Source organism: Uloborus diversus, chromosome 9 (assembly GCF_026930045.1).
Source record: "Uloborus diversus isolate 005 chromosome 9, Udiv.v.3.1, whole genome shotgun sequence".
Lineage (NCBI taxonomy): Eukaryota > Metazoa > Arthropoda > Arachnida > Araneae > Uloboridae > Uloborus > Uloborus diversus.
This window is the reverse complement of record NC_072739.1, coordinates 131,419,390-131,440,787: the sequence shown is the minus strand read 5'-3', so window position 1 is coordinate 131,440,787 and position 21,398 is coordinate 131,419,390. Positions and strand designations below refer to the sequence as shown.

General features: G+C 33.3%; 1 protein-coding gene across 1 annotated transcript in view; it reads right to left on the bottom strand.

Annotated features, from left to right (window-relative positions):
* The window catches only part of LOC129229367 (eukaryotic translation initiation factor 3 subunit J-like), a 43,684-nt gene that overhangs the window by 8,137 nt on the left and 14,149 nt on the right, over nt 1–21,398 (bottom strand). The window contains exons 4-6 of the mRNA XM_054863659.1: nt 20,266–20,363; nt 15,352–15,460; nt 1,271–1,374 (exon numbers count right to left, since the gene is read on the bottom strand). Coding sequence (XP_054719634.1) covers nt 1,271–1,374; nt 15,352–15,460; nt 20,266–20,363 — 311 coding nt within the window. The remainder of the gene's footprint in view (nt 1–1,270; nt 1,375–15,351; nt 15,461–20,265; nt 20,364–21,398) is intronic.

The window sequence follows — 21,398 nt, the reverse complement described above, 5'->3', positions numbered from 1 at the left end:
CGAAAATAAAAACATACTATTTTTACTAATTTTGGCTAAAAACATGAAAAAACAGCATTGTTTCGAAACTTCAACCCAGTTGAGGCAGATCAAGGAGTTGTCAGAAGAAATTCAATTTTTTTATGAGCACTTTGCTCCACCAATGGCACCTTTTCTGCACTACCCATCATCGAAAAAAAAAGTTGTTTTTCGGCCCACCCTAATGTGCAATAGCTTAATTTTATGCAAAACAAAATGATTAGTTAGATAATCCTGTCAGAGCATGATGATAGTAGTACTCTTTTTATCAATATTGTAGTTCTTGTAAGTTAATAGATAAACTCAAAAAGTAAAAACTCTTCCCTAACTGCTGACACCTCCCAGTAACAGACACAACTTCCGTTCAAGTAACTGTCTACTATTCAAAGGTACTACTATATAACTATTCATTTTTTATCTAGGGTATTAAAAAATATATAAACCAAAAGTTTTTTTTTTTCTTTTTTAAGCTTTAGATTTCCTAAGAAAGACAGAAATTCCTTTTGTTCAAATTAATTGAGATAGATCGCAAAAGCAAATTGATTTTTTCTTCCACTACTCATAAAAACTTGCACTTATACATACAATGCCGACCTCTTATTAAAATCACATTCGTTCTGAGCACATTTGAATTTGTAAAGCGGCTGATTTTATAAACCAGTTGCTATACCCACTCTTAAAAAAGTGGGAAGTTTTAAAATTTAAATACACTAAAAAAGAAATGAATTACTAAATTTATATCTTGTTTTAAGTTAGTTGGCATTTTAACTAAATATGAGGCATTTTTTATTCATACAAATGTCTTGAAATATTAGCGAATTTTTGTTTAACAGAACTTGAAAGGAAATGAATTCAACATCATTTGAAAGTTCATAAACGTTTTTGTAAGTTTCGACATTACTTACTATCTAAGTAATGTATCTTACTGACACCAAGCATGTTTGTAACGTCTAATGAAGAGGACAAATTTGGCACTATAATTTCATTATCTTCCAATACTGGTTAATACATTTCTTGGTGAGACATATAACTTTGGAATTATATATTTCTGTTGCAATTTGTAATTTAGGAGAAAAGACTGAATTTTAAGTTTGGGCACCTATTTTGAGAATCCAAAGGAAATAATGACTGATCAAAACTAAAGTTGAAAAAGTATAAATTTTGCAAAAGGAAAATAAAATTGAAAAGTTACTTAACAAAAGAGAAATGTCAGCTGTAAGATTAAGTGAAATAAAAAAACTTCCATACTCACTTCTGACTTTAGAATTTTTTCTACTAATAATTTACGGAAATTGTCAAACTCTTCTCTAGAACTGGGTACCATACTGTCGATTCCTTCAACTGTATCTGTGACACCTGTTTGTTGCACAGAAAAGAAAATTTAACCTTACATCAAACAAACAAGACAACAAATTAAATACATAAAAAGAAGCTGAAATTCTTCTTTCTGCAAGCGAATTACATGTAAGAAATTCTTTAATTGTGGGGACGGGCAAAAGCAATAGGGTGAACCGCAAGGAATGATTGTTTCGAGGAAATTTATACAAGTTCTATATAGTTTGTATATTTAAAATGTATTCATTATTTTGTTGCAACTGTAATAGATTTGGTAAACTCTAGATAGTTTAAACACCGACTGCAATGAGGATTTACTTTTCTTCCATTTTCTACTTTACTTTCCAATCATTGCGAATTTAGAATATATATCAGGCCTTAATTGGCACTCCAACCCTTCTTTTCAATTGTAGGCAAATTTTTACTTATTTGAGGGAAATTCCGACCATTTAGGAATGAAAATAAGATCTGTACTACTTATGTACTACTGTCAAAAGTTAAGCCCTGGTATATATATTAGGGGTACCACATTGATGTCAATGTTTCTGTCGTCTGAATCTTCTGAGTCAGTTTCTGATGTCATCATTGTTTCAAAATGGAAGTATGGGTGGACGTTTCAATATCATCAATTTTCTTTTAAACATTAATGCTTTGAAACATTGATGTTTTTCTTTCAATGTCGCTAATCTGTTATACAGTGGAGCATCACAAATCTGCGAATGTCCGAAACCTGCATAGATTTTTTTTTTTTTTTTGGTGCAACAAGTTTACTTTTTTTACTAATTTCTCCTGATCTTCTAATCTGAATCACGATTATTTTCCCCAAAAAGTGTTTTTAAACACATAATTTGTGGATTATACATTCTGCCTCAATGCTGCATTATAAGGATGCCGAGCGATACAATTAAAAAAAACATATTTATTCTAAAACATACATTTGTATTTTAGCTCATTATGATATATATTGTGTACTGGTGGTACCCGCATGGCTTTGCCCGTAGTAGAAAATTAAAAAAGGTCATTTGCTTTGCCTGTATATTTACATATAGCACTGGTCAACAAGGTTTCTGTTCCTCAGTAAGTAGTGATTTTTATATTTCGGGGGGGGGGGGGGCTGAAAAAGAATATGACAATAATCCATCACCTACAGATTTTTAAAAAATCTAAAATCTGTAAAATCTCAAATTAATGATATTTATTCAATACATGTACAATATTTTTGTCATTTACCATTTTATAAACAAAATCAAGTTGCAGACCAATAAGAATGGTAATTACTGAAAAAAAAAAAAAAACTGCTCATGTGCTCCAATTATGATGTGAATAGTCAATTTCATAATTCAATACCTTCATACTTTCGTAGGATTCTTTCATTATGCAAGAATAAACTATGGGAAGCATTTCTACGTCCCGAAAGATAACTTCAACTACTGTGATCTTGCATAAATCCAAAATGCCTAGCACCATCTGCTCAAAGTCGCGAAAATAAGACTTATCAAAGTGAATTCAGTTTCTACTTTTTTTGTTACATGTTCCATCGCTGTAATAAATTTAAAAAATGTGTCTGTGGATCAAATGCATCTAAAATAAAAATGTAGTAAAATTGTAACTGCTATAAGATAGCCTATATAATCCAAAACTTATAAATGAAATTTCTTAAAATTGGAGGGTGACAGAAATTTTTTGCAAACATATTCTTTTTCAGCACCTTGAAATGTGTAAGAAACACTCAAAGCACATTGAGGAACAGAAAATTCGTTAAAATTTGTTTTTTAGTGTAATGGACGATGAATTTCTCGCCAATTTGCTGTGTTCATTTGCTTGCCCATGTTATGGTTCTACATTATGATAATTTTGTAACTTACTCTACCATGTTGTGATAATTTGCTCAGAAAAATTTTCTTAAAATTGGAATAGAAAAAGAACAAAATCGAATTTTCGAAAAATCGCTTCGAGGTGCACACCCCCATGCTACAAACTAACTTTGTGCCAAATTTCATGAAAATCAGCCCAAGGGTCTAGGCGCTACGCGCCTCTACAGAGATCCAGACATCCTCCGGACATCCAGACAGAGAGACTTTCAGCTTTATTATTAGTAAAGAAGATAATTTATGAGTGGAATTATGAATAAAAGGGAACGACAATTTTAAGTTCTCAGATTCAAAACATTCCTCTTAAAAATGTCAAGGAGGTAGGTCACTGTGACCTCCGAAAAAGTCATTATTCAGCAAATTCTGTCTGATGATTCGGCAAATTTGGAAAAGGAATTGTGAAAAAAATACTTTTAATGCCCAAATGTCATTTTTCATTAGATGCACTTTTGTGTACACAGGGTGCCCACCAAGGGGTGGGGGGGGTCATGGCGTAGACTGCGCCTTTGAAATTTTTAGGGGGTGTTTTGAAGGGTATTTTTCCAGATTTTGGTGGGCTCTTGCTTTTTTTTTTGGGGGGGGGGGGGCTTTGTGAAATTTAGGGAGTTGCGCTGTTGCTCTTAGGGGTGGGCACCCCTGGTGTACATTCCCGTAATTTATTATAGGGGAAAGTTTTGAAGTTCCATTTTTATGAAACAATATTTAAATCTCAGGCTAACATGGATATTAGGAAAAATTATTATTTTAGCAGGGTAGTGGAACCTTGGAACAGCTTACCGGAAGAGGTGGTAATGAGCAAAGGAGTAGACAGTTTTAAGAGTAGGACTCGACCGATGCATCGGCCTGGCCGATGCATTGGCGCCGATGTTTCAACAATTTAGCCATCGGCATCGGCATCGGCAGCCGATGCTAACTTGCAGGAAACATCAGCCCATCGGCCTTAAAATTCATTGAAAAGCCGATGGAATTGGCCGATGTTTTTGAAAAAAAAAAAAAAAAAAGTACCTTTGCTGTTTTACTTTTTAATACAAAGTAAAGAGAGTTATTGTTTTCATATAAAATTGTTTACTTAATTTTCAGTATGAATTTCTATATTAGTCACCCCTGAAAGAGTTTTTAATACTGCATTCAGGTACCAAACAAATTAATTATTGCGTTGTTTCTTGCAGCTGGATGTACGTATATCTCTCTCATAAGTCATAACTCAAAGATGGTAAGCTGTAGAAGGTTCAATTTTCACATGTGGGGTGTGCGTACGTTCCAGTTGCGCACTTCCTTTTTTGTTTTCGATCGAGTGTTCTAAAAAGCCGGTTTACTCATTTTTTGTAGCTATTAATTACTTATTTCAATGCAAAACTAATCTAGCGTCTCAGACTGATAATCATGTAGTGATATATTGCCGAATTGGAGATCATGGAAACAAATATGAGATGGCGAAACCGGTTTCCGTGTCATTTTGGTAGATTCCTGTTGAATCGACGGTAATTTTTAATTTTTCAATACTTGTAATATGAATCACAGTAATGCAGTCTTTTCTGTATCGCTTCGGCGGAGTTAGAAGTTTAGGGCCCGTCGAAATACATTTTGCAGCCCTATTTCTCTATCACAGAAGTTGTAAAACATTTATCATAAGCATTTTTGTAACTCCTACGGTGCCCCTATGGTTATGGAGCAACATTTGCTATGTTTTAAACCCGTCACTGCACATCAAAACAAACTCGGGTGCAAGTTTTAAAAGGTTTTTTCTGATCCATGTTTATGACTATTTTGAACTGTATTTTTTAAGACTATTTTTTGAATTTCTGAGAACACTTGCGTGCCCCTCCTCCCACTCCCTCAGTTTCTGAAATTAAACTCTAGTTATACTTCTGAACTCTTTAAATTAACACCAACATAATTTAATGTTTTTTAACTATTTTTAGTGTACCTAAATCTATACATTATTACAATATTACTGAAATCTTAGTTATATGTTCAATTAAAAAACAAACAAACAAACCGATTGGTTATTAAACAGTCTCTTTGTTTTTCGTCCTTTTTCTTTTTGGCTGTTCTTTCTCTTTTATCATACAGCAGTCAAAAAAAGGAGAAGCATAACTACACCCTATACATATTGTACGTAGTACGATCCAAAAGTTCGGGGACAAGCTGTATAGAACCTTACCCAGAATAATTCACATTACCGAAACACATCCACCTTTAAAAGGTCACCTTGAGGGACTATGTACTTCTGCCAGTGATCATATAACTTTTGGAGACACTCCTGAAAGCCATTTTTCGCAACCTTCTGTGATGAAGCTTAACTTCTCCTGACGGAAGAAAGCGGTGCCTATACAAATGTTTTTATGCTGGGAACAGGTAAAAGTCACTCGGAGCTAAGTCCGACGAAACGTTATGTTATTTGTTTGTCATACCAGAGTATTGACCAATCGAACCGTGCATCCTCAACATGAAAGTCGCCTTCTTCCCCACGATGAAGTTAAAAGCAGCTGCGCAAGAGGCCTTACAGGAGGTTGCATAAAATGTCTTCCAGGAGTGCTTCTAAAAGCTATACGAACGTTGGCAGAAGTGCATAGTCGTCCGAGGTGACCATTTTGTAGATAGATGTGCTTCGGTAATGTGAACTATTCAGGGTAATGTTTTATACAACTTGTTTTCAAACTTTTAGATCATACTACGTACGTATGTGTTTTCGACTTAATATTTCATAACGTTTTTGAGTGACGCAAGTTTACACGCATGATGTCATCACAAGAGAATTTGCGATAATTAATTGAGGAAGCGTTCAAAATGGATATTTCGGTCACCTATATGTTCTTAAGTACATATGCATGCACAAATGTGCCGGAAAACTTGTAAAATTTAAATTCGGTGATCGTAAAATAGAAATTTAGGTCGAAATCTGATTTTTTTTTTTTTTTTTTTGTGATTATACGATTCCTGATTCGTAGAAAGAAAGTAAAATAAATTGAATCAACGATCCTTTAAATCACTGATAATCTTATCAATTTATTACTGTTTGATTTTTTTTTTTTTTTTGCCATCGGCCGACGGCATCGGCCATCGGCAATCGGCCATTTGGAGGAAAACAATCGGCCATCGGCCGTCTTTGAACAATCGGCCAACAATCGGCATCGGCCCTTCGGCCAAAAAATGCCATCGGTCGAGCCCTATTTAAGAGGGCCATTGATCTTCACTGGGGATTGTAAATTGACTAGGACCAGTCTAGCTGGGCCCAGAGCCTGTTGCTGGTCGTCACTTTTGTATTTGTATAATACGAAAAATGTCCATTTTATTGGAAATTTTAGTTTTTATTTTCATTAAATAAATCAATCCACCCAGTCAAAAAGACATTCTTCAATCGATCTTAATTTGTGACCATGAAAAATGAGGGAGTAGTTGTCTCCTTTGCACCTCCACACGCTATAGTACCCTATCCCTCCTCTCTTCATCAGCTGGAAATTATGGAATGTAGATGCTTTATCCAACTTGAAACAGTAGCTGTATTGTTACAAATTCTGTAAACTAATTATTTTTTTTATTAATTTGTTGTAATCTGGCTAAATTCTGGCATTTGGTTATTTTGCAACTAAAATTTTCTTAGTAACATAACCAGTAAATAGCTTTTTGTAATGTACATACAACCCCCTAACATTCGACTGAAGTATATGGTTCCCCTATTTTTTACTGATAAGATTCGTGAATGATTAACACTAGAACGGCCAGAGCGGTCATTTTGACCGTTTACGCGCTTAAAATGCGCTCAAAATTTTTTGGTTTGAACCAATCCCTTTGATGTTTTTTGACTTTAGTTAAATATTAATAAACTTCTACTACTAAAAAAATCATCCATTTATCTTTACTTGTTTCTTAGATAATTTAATATATACCTAGAACGGCCAAAAGCGGTCAAAATGACCGTGCTTTACTTTTTCTCTCATATTATTTTTTTTTCCTTTCGTATTTCGTATATGAGGGGTGGGAAAAGTGGTGATTGAAAAAAGGTGACCTTCACCCACACTTGTTTCTGTAAGATATGCGCATGCGCGGAGATTTGGAATTTTTCCTTTCTTGTTTTCAACCTTGATTTTCCTGTTTTCTGCTTTCTTTTCTTGTTTGCCTTCGTACGACGCGAGTCACATTTCCTCTATTGGCTTTGAACAAAGCGTATGTGAAAGATGTTTTCTATTTGTGTGTAAGCAAGACCCCCCAGTTAGAAAATTCCAATTTTATCTTTTCCACATTATATTGCAAAATGGCTCGCAGAACTGTTGGGAAAAAATTTCTTACCCAAGATGAAATTATGCAAATAATCTAATGGATTTCTTCGGATGATTCTGGCTCGGATGCTATTAATTCTGATTTTGAAAGTGACGATTGCATACTTGATACAGAAGAAAATTCTTTTCATGCAATTGAATCGGACGAAAATAAGAGTTATCAATCAAGCTCTGAAAATAGTACTGAGCCAGAAGAAGTTTGCTTACCTGTTCGAGGTCGGAAAAAGTTTCGAGGCAGAGGAACAAGAACTGAACAGAATATAAATAATTTGGATGAGAATGCCTCGACAGACGAAGTGGCAAAAAATGGAACTGTTTGGAAATCGCTTGACCAAACTACACCTGGAAGACTACCATCGCAAAATATTTTGAAAGAAAAGTGTGGCCCCACATCATTTGCAAAAAGAAACGCTGATCATGATTCAGCAACCAGTGTTTGGCGCCGTTTCATAAATGAAAAAATGTTGAAGCACATACAACAGTGTACCGAAGCAGAAAGCGCAAGATGCAAAAATGATAACTGGAAAGTGACATTGGAGGAACTAGATGCATTTATCTCCTTGCTTTATGTTAGAGGTGCTATGTTAGCTAAAGGGCTTTCTATTGATGCTTTGTGGTCAAGGAAATGGGGGCATAAATATTTTTTCTGAAACAATGCCTCGAAAGAAATTTAAAGAAATTCTTAGATACCTGCGGTTTGACATGAAATCTACAAGGTCGCAACGTTTGTCAACGAATAAATTCGCTCTTATTTCCGAAATTTGGGAAGAATTTGTTGAGAACTGTTTGTCGTGTTATAAACCCGGAGAGAATATCTGCATAGATGAGCAACTCTTTCCAACTAAAGTAAGATGCAAATTTATTCAGTATATGCCTAACAAGCCAGACAAATTTGGTATCAAGTTTTGGCTGGCTACAGATGTGAAATCGAAATACATTTTGAACGCGTTTCCATACCTGGGAAAAGATGAAACGCGCCCTGAGAATGTAACTGTTGGAGAACACGCAGTTTACAGACTTATGGAACCCTATTACTATAGTGGAAGGAATGTAACAACAGACAATTTTGTTTAGTTCTCTCAATTTAGCACAAAATTTGAAGAAGAAAAGCATAAGCTTTGTTGGAACAATCAAAAGAGCAAAAACGGAAATTCCAGAAAGCTTCAAGAAGAAAAAAGGTGCACTTTTTTCTAGCAAAGCAGTGCATAACGACGGCATAACTCTAACATCATACCAGTGCAAAAAGCAAAAGAATGTCCTTCTTTTGAGCTCCCTGCATCCAAATTTGAGTGTAACCAATACAGAGAAAAAAACTCCAGAAGTTATCTCGTTTTTTAACTCAACAAAATATGGGGTAGATGTAGTTGACCAAATGGCGAGAAAGTATTCGGTGAAATCATGCTCAAGACGGTGGCCAGTAAATGTGTTTTTCAATGTGCTTGATTTAGCTGGAATAAATGCGTGGGTACTATACAAAGAAATATTCAGCGTAAATATAAGTCGCAGGAAATTTATCTTAAAATTATCAGAGGAGTTGAGATCGAAATACCTTGAAGTAACCACAAAAGCTGTAAAAACAGAACTGAAAACTGTTTCCATGAGTCGTGGAACAAAGAGAAAGCAGTGTCAACTGGTCAAAAATTGTAAAGGCAATAAGACTGCAAATACATGTGAACACTGCCACAAATTCATTTGTGGGCCATGTACCGACAAAATCAAAAAAATAAGTATATGCATGGATTGTAAACAAGATTGAGTAATCTTTCCTTTCTGTAAGTATGTTTTTGCAATGTCACATTTTTAAAAAATAAATGTTTTAATATAAAATAAATAATTTAGCTAAAAATTTTAATGTAAAATAATTTATAAGTCATATTTAAGCTAATATAAATGCTTTCTTTAGTTTTCGACATTTTTATGCGAGTTTTACAGCTTCTTTTAAAGAACGGTCATTTTGACCGCTTCCGGCCGTTCCAGGTATATTGAAATATCGGCCTTCCTAGTGTTAAAAAGAAAATACGGGAAGCATTTCGAATGTTGTGGAAACTTCTCTTTCGAGATTTATAAATAGCCACGGCCGACGGCAGGTGTCAGTCTCGAGTTAGTTTTTGCTTATGAATCGTGTCATTGGTGCGTTGGAGAGCATGTATTAGCTCTGTTTTGTGAAGCATTTGAGCTGTATTTTTGCGTACAGTCATCCCTCTCTACTTCGCGCTTCAACTTTTACGGCTTAACTACTTCGCGGTTTTTTCAGCTCTTTTTTTTTTTTTCAAATTCAGTAACTAGCCTTTTGCATGCGCTTGTGTAAACTTTTTTGTACAAAAGAATAAAAATACATGTCTTTTTAAATAAGCTGAGCTCTTTTGAGGCGTGTAGTTGTACTAGTTGAGGGAGTGGAGGTATAAATCACAGAAGAAAATGAAGGAAATTGCTGTCTCATTTTAACCGTTAAACACTAAATGGAAAGTATAAATCACTGTATTATTACTAGGGGATGTAAATGCATCTATAAATGGTGTTCAACAATGTACTAGCTTTGTAAGTTGCATACAGTGTATACGTAATACCTTTAATGAGGATAAATGTACAGAGGAAGAACGAGGACTCATACAGTCACTAACTGGCAATTAATTCATCATCGAACAAGTTGAGCTATTTTCATAGATTAGTAGATAGATTGTAAGAACTTCATATGTGTGTGTAGTTTATTTCTCAATGATTAACAATGTGATACATATTTCGTCTAATTTTGTGCAATTTATTAAGTAATAGAAATGTACTGGTGGTAAAGGATGCTGTTTCGTGTCTAGGGGGCTCTAACTATGTTAGAAACCTATTTAAGTTGTCGTAAATTAAGTTTCATGTGCTCTAATTAGGAAAATATTCGGTTTTTAAATACACAATCCTACTTCGCGGAAATTCAGTTATTGCGGTCAAGTCTGGAACGAATTAACCGCGATAAACGAGGGTTGACTGTATTTGGATGTAAATACTTGTGTAACCGTTGAGATTACAGTGTTAATTGATATTTGCTTAATTGCTGACGACTGATTTAGCAGTTGTAACTGGCTTCCTGTACATAGCTGTAAATATATCTCCTGTGTTTTTTCAAGAATTGTGTCGTCATTTAAAGAAAGTTTGAAGCTGCACCGGAACTCTTAACAGTATTTATTTTTTAAATGAAGTTTGATAATACTGTCGTGCCAAGCACAAAAGCTACTACACTTCTCTACAACACCTCTTATCAAAATTCAGTTATTGTCACGAGGTGGTTTTTTATAACCTGTTTTACCAATATACAATGTTTTATATATTTGTGAATGGGAAATATACATTCACGAGCCAAACATTATGACCACCCCTACATTTTGCAATGAACTCGCCTGGATGACGTGGAAGGCACGTGATCAGCTTGAAGTGGTATTTAACTGCTGCTGGAGAGTCTGAAGAATCATTCTTTCACTTACTTCTGTGTGTGATGGGAAAGGCTGCGGATCCAAGCTATTTTGATAGAGGGCAGATTGTAATGGCTCGAAGGCTCGGAACAAGTATTTCAGAAACTGCACGACTCGTGGGTTGTTCGCGACCTAGAGTTGTTAGTACTTATGCAAAGTGGATGAATGACGGTGAAACCAGCAGTAGACAACTTGGTATTAGACGTCCACACGCTATCGAAGAAATAGGTCGTCGGAGACTGTCTCGCATGGTGCATTAAAACCGAAGCCTGACAGTGGCTCAACTGACAGCCCAATACAATGCAGGGCCAAGTAGAATAGTATCGGAGCACACCGTTCAGCCGACACTGTTGGATATGGGGCTACACAGCAAACGTCCCACTCGTGTGCCTTTGCTGATCAAGCGTCACCGCAAACTGCGCTTGTGCTGGGCCCGAGGACATCGCGACTGGTCCATGGATCAGTGGGAGAGAGTTGCCTGGTCAGATGAATATCGTTTTGACATGCATCACGGCGATGGCCCTGTCAGGATATGCCGTCTTCCGGGCGAACAGTTGCTCCCTCAAGGTACAGTAGGTCATACAGAGGCCGGTGATGGCGGTATTATGCTTTGGGGGGACGTTCTCTTGGGCGTCTCTGGGACCCATGGTTGTGGTACAGCAGACTCTGAATGCCACAGGGTATCTGAACATCATTGCAGACCAGTTGCACCCTTACACCGCCTCCGTTTTCCCAGCTGAAAATCGAATGTTACAACAGGACAACGCCCCGTGTCACAAGGCTGAAATTGTGTTGGAATGGTTCGAGGAACATGATGCTGAATTCCAGTTAATGTCCTGGCTGTCTAACTCACCGGATCTCAATCCGATAGAACATATTTGGGATGCCATGAAACGGCAGCTCAGAATTCAAAGACCACCAATTCGCAATATCTCAGATTTGCGTGAGAATTGCTTAAACATGTGGTACATTCTGTCTCCAGCCATCTACCAAGGACTTGTGACATCCATGCCAAGACGGGTTGAAGCTGTGTTGCGAGCCAAAGGTGGGCCAACTCGTTATTGACAGGTGGTCATAATGTTTTGGCTCTTGAGTGTATATTGTTAAGTGCTGAAAAAGTGAAATCCGAATCAAATAAATGGCCTAACTTTAAAAAGCAGTTTCTCATTTTGAGGTGAGCTGCAGATATGACTTGTGTTATTCGCACGGCATTATAGCTTCAATTACTGAACTGTTTCATAGATGGTTAGAAGGTAGTAAATTCACAAGTGGAGGAGATAGAGCATTTTACCAAGCCAGGTGCCCCATCAATCAATCAGGCCTTTTAAATACCTCACAATTTATGGGGGTATAAATTACGCTAAAAGTGCAGTTTTTCTAAATAGATGACATGGAGAGGCAAACAAAATGCAGGCCTCCAGCCAATACAATCCAAGCCCCCAGCCCCATACCAGCGCTTGTTTGTCCTTTTCATGGTCCAGACTCTGGTATTTACCCCAGCTTCCCTGCAAAGGGAGTGATGGGATGTTATTGGGATTAGAGCATTAGCACTTAGATGGAGCCAAGGCTTCTCTCAAAAGACCATGTTAGTTGGACACCACTTTTCTCTAACTTTCATTAGAAGAGACTTAAATTTTAGTGTCTCCAATGAGGTCTAAGTGTGGACTTAAACACGATTAGGACACACTTTTATTAACATGTTAGGATGAGTATCAAGAGCACATTTTAATAAAAACCATTATTTTGAGAATTATGCTGATTGTGCATAAGCACTTTTTTGTTTTCACTGTATACATGTGCACACTGCAAGGCTTTATTACAGTGTAAATTTTACAAAGTTGAATTTAAAATTTCAAACTTTTTGCTTGATTAAAAAACTATAATTATATTAGAAGTTCCATTTTAGTGCATGCACAATATGTAGCCTTCATGCCAATACTTTTATTAACATCAGGATTTTTAGTTTAGTGCCTTATATGTAAGATTACTCTTCTTATTTTCATAAAAATACCCTGGATAAAACTTGAATCCTCATATAAATAATAGCCAGTTCAATGATTGAGTAACGCTCCTGACATAACCAACAATGAAACTCGCGCCATAGAATGATAATTAGATATTTTTTGGTAATGTTTGATATTCAGGGAAATACTTCATTTTCACAAGGTTGAACTGGATCCGGTAACTTAACTGTTTTACTGGTAAGACAAATTTCAGGAGAATGAAGAAACGAAAAAGTGGTCAACAATGAACGCTCCCTACTGGAGTTTAGTGTTAAAATTTCAAGTATCAAAAGATTATCAAACAGGCAATCGTTTTGTTCAAATGTTGAAGCAATTTTTACCCATCATACTTTGATGGGTGGTTTTCTAATTAATAATAATAATAAAAAGGCTTAAAAGTGTCAATTGGGCACTAATTACTAAATAGAGAGTAAGCAGTGTAAAGCAGTGTAAAATAATGACCATTTTAGGATATTTAACTAAGGAATGAGTTAAAAATTTAAGAATTAAAAAAAAAATAGGAAAATTAGGATAACTCTAAACATTGTCTCCAGGACCAAATATACACAAGGAAACCAAGTTTAATTTGTGAGAAAAAAGGTAATAAAATTGAATAAAAACAAAGCTTGTAAAAGTTGGTGAGCAAGACATGGAGCACCCTAGTAATAATTAAAATGCATAAAAGTTGGTTGGTGCTAACTGATGGTATTTCTTTTTAAAACTTAAAATCTTAAATAATTTAAAGTTATATAATGAATTGCACAATTTGTATTCTATTTTTATCAGTTAATATGTTTATAAACGAATATGTTTAAAAAATACACATTTCACATGACTTAATTTTCTTAGGCATTTTAAATGTTTGTTCACTTTTAAGAATGCTACAGTTGCCAACTTGGGAAAATTTCAATGTGTAAAAAACATACACTGTTTTAATAATGTATATGGAATTCTTTTTTCAAGTTTTATTGCAGTATTTATTAATAATAATTGCAGAAAAACAACGCCCAAATAAGATTTTTTTAAAGCATTCTTGAAGCTATTATTTTTTAATAAAGTGACCATGTCAGTTACAATAACTGAAGTGATTGTCAAAACGTTTAGCAATGGTCCTTACATTTGAGGTTTTGGCTAACTTTTTTCAGAAAAAAGCCCATTGACTGCAAAAATCTATTGCCATCTGAAATTTAATAAACAGATTAAACTACATTAACTATATCTTTGGTTAGTCCTAAGGCTAAATTTCGCAAATGTTGTCGACTTGAATTGACTGATTGCATGGCAGAAACCAGTTTCAAATGGGCATGGCAAAAAAATATTAACACATATAAGAAGGGTTGAAAATAGTGGTCAACACAAAATTATTTGTGTGAAAACAGTGGAATGGTGTACTAGAAAAAAATGAGAGTGTTATGGTAGCAAAGAAGTTGGATTTCAAAATGGGTAAAAGTCGGAGCTGCCGCATAAAACTCTACACTATTATAATCTATGTCCATCTGTCTGTAATCCTATCGCTTCCAGACTGTCAATGTCTACCAAGTCAACACTAGTGCTGTTGGATACAGGACATCCAGAGGTAGCACCTCTGCCCTGTCTCGTCCCTGTAAACCTTAAAGAGATGGTGCTATAACTTGATTAATATACCATTAAAATTAATAAACACCTAGGTTCACGCCAAATTTGAACGTGAACCTACTTTGTCACCTGTTTGTCCCCCCCGTTTTTCACCCATGAGGGTGACAAATGGTGGCTGGCATGCAAGGGCAGAGCCCCTCGGATAATTACAATGGGTAGATTTCCGCCTTACACATAAAAGTTGACTAGTATGAGTTTTTCCCTCAATAAATTGCTTTCTAAGTTATATATGAGCTTCAAGTTATATATGAATAAATTACACAATTTATTACTTTATTTCTTTATTATTTTATATCTCTATAAATGAAATATCTTTTTAAATTTGGAAAAAAAAATTCACATTTCACACGATTTATTTTTCCAGGCATTTTCTTAAAATTTAGGTTAGGCAAGTTACCAACATGCAACCTAATACTTTTTGGAGGAAAACACATTTTCAGAAATGAATGTGCTCCACAATAAGAATTCAAAAGTATTGCAATAAAGGAAAGCCATGCCAAAGACCTTGAAATGCTGAAGAAGTGCCTTATAATGAATGTGCCTGGTTCACTGATTAAATTTTAAAGTACTATTCCTAAACCTATTAGTGTAAAGAATATACACTTATCAAGGATTGCACACAAGACCAGTTTATAAAAAGTTTCTTTAATAAATTACAAATAAAGTACAACACACAACATTCATATTAAATAACAAAAAAGCACTTCAACAGCAGCTGCAAAGTCTTTGTCGCACAGACGTTTTAAGTACTAACCAAATGTTTCTTTTGCTAGTTGTAAGTCAGCTTCTTCCTGTAGTTTTTGTTGTTTTAGTTTCTGTGCTAACCTTTCTTGTGGTGTTAAGTCTTTCTTATCTATTTCTAGCTGCAGGAAATTAAATAGTTAAATCTTAGTATTTAAAATCTGTGCACATTTTTTCACATAACTATTGCTAATGGAAACTAAATATAATATCACTACTTTGAATGACTAATGTGCAACTACAAATGATGCAATTAAAAAAAATACAATCATAAAAGGAAACTTTAAACCAGGTTAGTAATTCATTTAAAATCATTTTTATAATTATAATTTTTTAATTTTTAATAAATTTTCTATTCTTTAACATGTTTTGTTGATTTAATGAGAACAGATACAATAGCAGAGCTGAAATATCAGTGGGGCAGTTAAAAATACCAAAATTGTATGTCTAAGTTAGCAGTGACTATTTTTGTCAACTTTAAGTAGAAAATTTTATATAGGCATGAGATTAGGACACACACAAAAAGTCAAGAAGTGGATACATATAAGAGCAAATTGTTCAAAAAAAGGGGGGGGGGGGGAGAGAAAAAATCATATTTTGCACAAAGATTTAAAAAAAAAAAAGAAATATATATTAGTTTTTACCACAAAAGTAAGGAAGAAAAAATGAAAGACTTAATGAATTACAAAAATGTCTTGAAAAAATTCATAAACAAATTACAAATTTTGGTAAGCATTAAAAATAGCTGGAACAGGCTGAAAAATGGTGCCTAACAGTTTGAGAGAATGAATTAATTCCATTATTTTATTAAATGACACCGAATATTTCTGAGGTTATGCATAAAAAATTGCAAAAACAAAACATTTTATTATTCATCACGATTTTATGAATGTAACATTAGTTAATGAGTAGTTTTTCAGTTTGTATCCATAAAAGTACCAACACTTGGGAACAATTTAGTTAAAAGATATGAGTTTCTGAAAAAGATAAATTTTAAGTAGTTGTAAATTTAATGACTGTTTTTTTTATTAAAAATATCCAGTATTCTGATAAGTAGCTTGCAATAGAAAAGTTAATCTTCTTACTGTTCATAAATAATTTCAGGAAAAATTTCAACATGGCAATATAAAAAAAGGCCATTTGAAGCACTCAGAAGCTAAGGAATGCAGAGACCAAAATTTGAAGATAACGAGCAAAAGAGAAGAAACTCTCACTGTTTTGGGAAAAGAGATGGTACTATACTGCCTGTTCATCATGAGAAAAGCCACCGCCGAAATGTCTGTGCCTGTCTATTGCTATAGCAACGAGGCATGTCTCATTTTTCTCAGGGAAGCTTAATGGCGCCAAAAAAAAAAAAAAAAAACCCTTCCTGCTAACCCTTGAAGAAAATGAATGAAGTCCGTTTCTATGTTAGAAGTTGTGAGAGAACTGATGATCTCTCACAACTTCTGGTTGTGCTGGTGAGCTTTTTGCACTGATGAAGAGGCTCCATTGTAGCCTTGAAATAGCTTTATGCTGTATTTTCCTCCAATATTTATTTACATTGTTTTTTCACCTTAATCATATTGTTGCACAAACTTATATGATAATTTTTCATTTAATAATACATTTGTCAAAGTAGGACACACTTAGAGCATAAATTATTTAAATTTTCAAAGACATGTTAGCAATTTAGCAATAAGATAAGAAATTATAATAAAAATAGAAACCCTTGAATGTTATTAAAAATTTTGATATTAACAGTTTTAAGAAAAAAATCCAATTAATAATTCTATGAAATTAAAAGATCATGTAGAGAAAGAACAGGTGGCCTGCTTTTTTTTTTTTTTTTTTTTTTTTTTTGCACGTCTTTAGTGAAAAGTCTGACAGCAGACATTTCCTGCAACTTTAAAAATGCATTTGTGCAACTGTTGGAAAACTTTTCGCTTGTTTGGAAGAGTGTCACAATATAAAAGTTTTCATTTTCTTTTTTTTTTTCTTTTTTTCGCTTAAGGGCTTCAAATGACGTTACCTTCTTCGGATTTAATGACAGATTTTTTTTTTTAATTTTAACCACTGGAGAACAAAGCAAATTTACTTTCTTTAATGTCCTGAAGATTTAGACTTCAAACACTTCTCTTATAAAATTTCATTTTTTCATATTGTGGCACTCTTTTTCCCAATGAGCGACCTAATTATACTTTAGCGAGAAATGCTCAGCAAATAATATTTTTTTCTTTTTTGTGGATTTGATAAGTTTTATTGTTTTGCAAAACATTTCCACAAAAATAAGCAGCATTTGGCGACCCTGACAATGCACATTCTATTGATCACATCCAACAATTAAAAGAAAAAAGTTAAAGGTTGAATAAAATGGCAACATTTAAAAAGAGAGAGAGAAGGTCTAAAAGTCAGACATTTGACAGAATCATCCTTATCTATACTAAAAGGAAGCTTAAAAATCTTGATTAGAGCAAAAATAAGGCAGCTATTTGAAACATATTTTAATATACCAGTTTCATTTTAAGATAAAAGTTGCTCATACTATAGTTACACTTTGGAATAACAAAAGCTCATACTATAGTTACATTTTAGAATAAAAGTAGCTCAAACTTATGTGATAAGAAAATTTTAAAGAAATATAATGCCATTAACCTCTTCCCTGCATTGCACACATTAAATCCACGGAGTAAACCAAACATGAAATACTTCTAATAACAAAACAAAACTTATGCTGAAAAAAAAAGTAAGAGTTAAAGTTTTTGAATTTCTGAAATACTGAATACTGTGATTCAGGTATATCTTAACTGCTGCATAAAAAAATGGTTTGCAGTCATTAATTTTCATTAAATGCTGTTTGTGAAATGTCTCTATTGCAGAAGTACATTACTAGTAATTCTTTAGTGATTTGATGCACAACCAACAAGAACAAAATGTATTGATGACTCAACTCTAAATGAGTCAATCTGATATTTTGAATTTCAGTTATAAGATTTTCAGATGAGATGGAACTAGAGCTGAGGACAATAATTAGAACAATTAGAAAGATTAATTTATTCTAATCATTTAAAAATCAAAGGGTATTTGCTAGTTACAAATGGCTTTTGTTTGACAGTTGGTTTTAACACTGTATTTTTGTATAAAAGTAAAGAATTTTTGAGATTTTTCCAGGGTAAATTAGGAAAGATCGGCTTACGTACAGATCTGCATACCTCTCCAAACATGTTAGTATTTATAAGCTATGACCATGTGATAAATTGCCATATATTCCCATTTGTTACATATATATTTCTAACGTTTAAGGGGGGGGGGAATTTAAAGTTAATTTATTATCGATTTTCGAAATTAATTTTGCTAGTTTGTTGTCCCATTCACAAAAAAAAAAATAGCTGCAGCGATGCTATTGCTACATTCTTCAGTAATATGAGACCAACTGCAACTTGAAAATTTCCATCTTAAATAAGATATTTGAACAAAACTTAAAATGTCAAAAAAAAAAGACTAGCATAGATCTTCTAGTGAATTGCGTGGGGGGGGGGGGGGGGGTGGAATATGCTGAAAAAAAATGTTGCAACCATTTGGCCAGCTTGGCAAAATTTTCTTCAATATGTTTGAATGTAAGTGAAGTTCTCTTTTTTGACTTAAATATGAATTTTTAATTACTTTTTGAAGAAAAATAAACAAGCTCTTGATTTATACGTGGACAGTCCTAGAAATATCAACTAAAATCTTAGTTTCTGTTATCTCTGTACATGAATCAGCGAGTATTCAGAAATACATGGAAGTGCTCAGTCAGTGTTTCTGAGGAATTAAATATCTGTTTAATAGGCACTATGCCAATTAACAATAATTTCCAAAATCTGAAATTCCTACTTGTTTTCATCACATAAATTTAAATACAGTAAAGGAATATAATGCTTAAATGTCTTTTTTTTTTTTTTGTAAACAGGCAGAATGATAATGAATGAGACAAAGCTGGAATGAGTCATTACTAAATGTCAATAAATTTGCTCCAAAAGTTGCCTTTTAGTATCAACAGCGCCTTTATTCAGCCACATAACTTTATAGTATTTTTATTCTTTAAAGTAAAGCCATTCTTTAGTAAATGCATGTTTCTGCAAGAGATATTAAAAAATAATAATTAAAAACAAAAATTTTCATTATGCCATGTGCCCACATTTACAGGCCGTATGTTGGGCACTACTGTTTTCCAGTATTAGAATTTCCCTATTTCTGTATTCTATGCCCTGATTAAAGACCTTCATTTTCTAAAACCTTCAACAAATTTAGATGAACTCTGATGAATTTAGTAATAAAGTTTTTATAAGGAAACAAACTTGGATGCAATTGAATTGCGTATTTAGAGCAGGTAGAATCAAGAACGTGTAGGTTTGCTAACTATAGAATATAAATTATAACAAGTGCTGAAAATAATGGTAAATTCAAAATGAGTGATGTCCAATCACAATGCAAAAAAAGACGAGTGGCTGCTATAGAAGTGAATGCAATGAGAATTCAAAAATGAGAATTCAAAATTCAGATTTGTTTTGGGAATCGTTCAATTACACAGTTATAAAAGCTTTTATGTGCAATACTGCTAAATCACTCAAGATTTCTAATGCTCTTTTCACTACTATTACTTTCTCTTTGCCCAGGATGGTTTTCATGACCTTAAACAAATTTTCATGACTTGAATAAAAATTTGAATTTTCCATGACTTTCTAGGATTTCCATGAACTGTGCAAACCATGTTGTTTGAGATATTTTACAGTTGGTTGGTAAAATTACATTATCAAAATATAAAGCACTGATTACTAAAGATACAAACTAAGATTTTTTTTTTTTTTTTTTTGAGATTTGTATTTGTTTTTTACAAAAAAACTTGTATCATTACTTTTATTTCATTCTTTAAATAATAAATAATAAGCAAATAAAAGAAAAAACTTACAGATTTCATTTTTTCTTCTAATTCTTTTTTCCTTTTTTCTTCTTTCTCTGCAATTATTTGAGCTAAAGGTTTTTTCTTTTTTGCTTGCACTGCAACAACTAAAAAATAATTAAACACATACACATTAATAAATTCCTCACTAAATGCTTGATTGTAATTACAGTCATTTAAAAATTGCCATCGTAATGAACACAGGGTTGGTAAAAACCGGTTTTTTGAGGAAAAAAAAACTTTTTTTTTAAATGTAAACAAGGGTTTTTTCTTTTTACTTACAACAGGTTTATTTGCTTCTAACACTATTTGTAAGAAAAACAATTGTTTTTTAAGAAAATCATGAAGATTTTATGAATTAATTGTTAAGAAATGTTTAATATTCATATTTGTACCTAATTTCTTTGTAATTAATTAAACGATTAAGAGTAAATTCTTGTAATTTCATTTCCTTATGCTTAGAGATTTCAATAGAAGAATATTGTTTGAAAATCTTTACCTATTATAAAAAATGCAACACGTAAACGGGTTTCGGTATAAATAATCAAAGAAGTAATTTACTGCGATAGTTCAGACATTATTAATTACAAAACCAAGAATAAATTCTTGCAAATTAATGTCCTCATAGCCATAACTATCTACTACAAATAAAAAAAATAAAAGTAAAATTAAAATCACGCATTCTTAAACATGTGGAAAGTATTTTGCAGTATCTACAAATGAATCATAAGTCTGATGTACATTACACAATTTTAAAAATCAACAGATCAATGCATATTTTGTTTAAAGATTTTAAAAAAAGTTACAAATCATGTAATTTATTTACCAAATGTATCAATGACAAAAATTATAGAAACAGAACAAGTAGGTTTTAAGAAAACATTATGTTTTCCATTGTAGACATTTATCCTGGTTCAATGTATTTAGGAATACAATTTTTTTTAACAAAGAAAAAAAAATTTAAAATAAAGCTTCGAACAAACCTTAATAAAAAATACTCTTTTAATGTACTTTAATAATGAAGACTCATAAAAATTAATTTTTGATGATTCTTCCACCATTCATACATGAAACTTCTTTTATTATATTAGGATCAAAAAAGTTCTTGAAAAGGTGAAAATTTGGCATTATTACTATTTTTT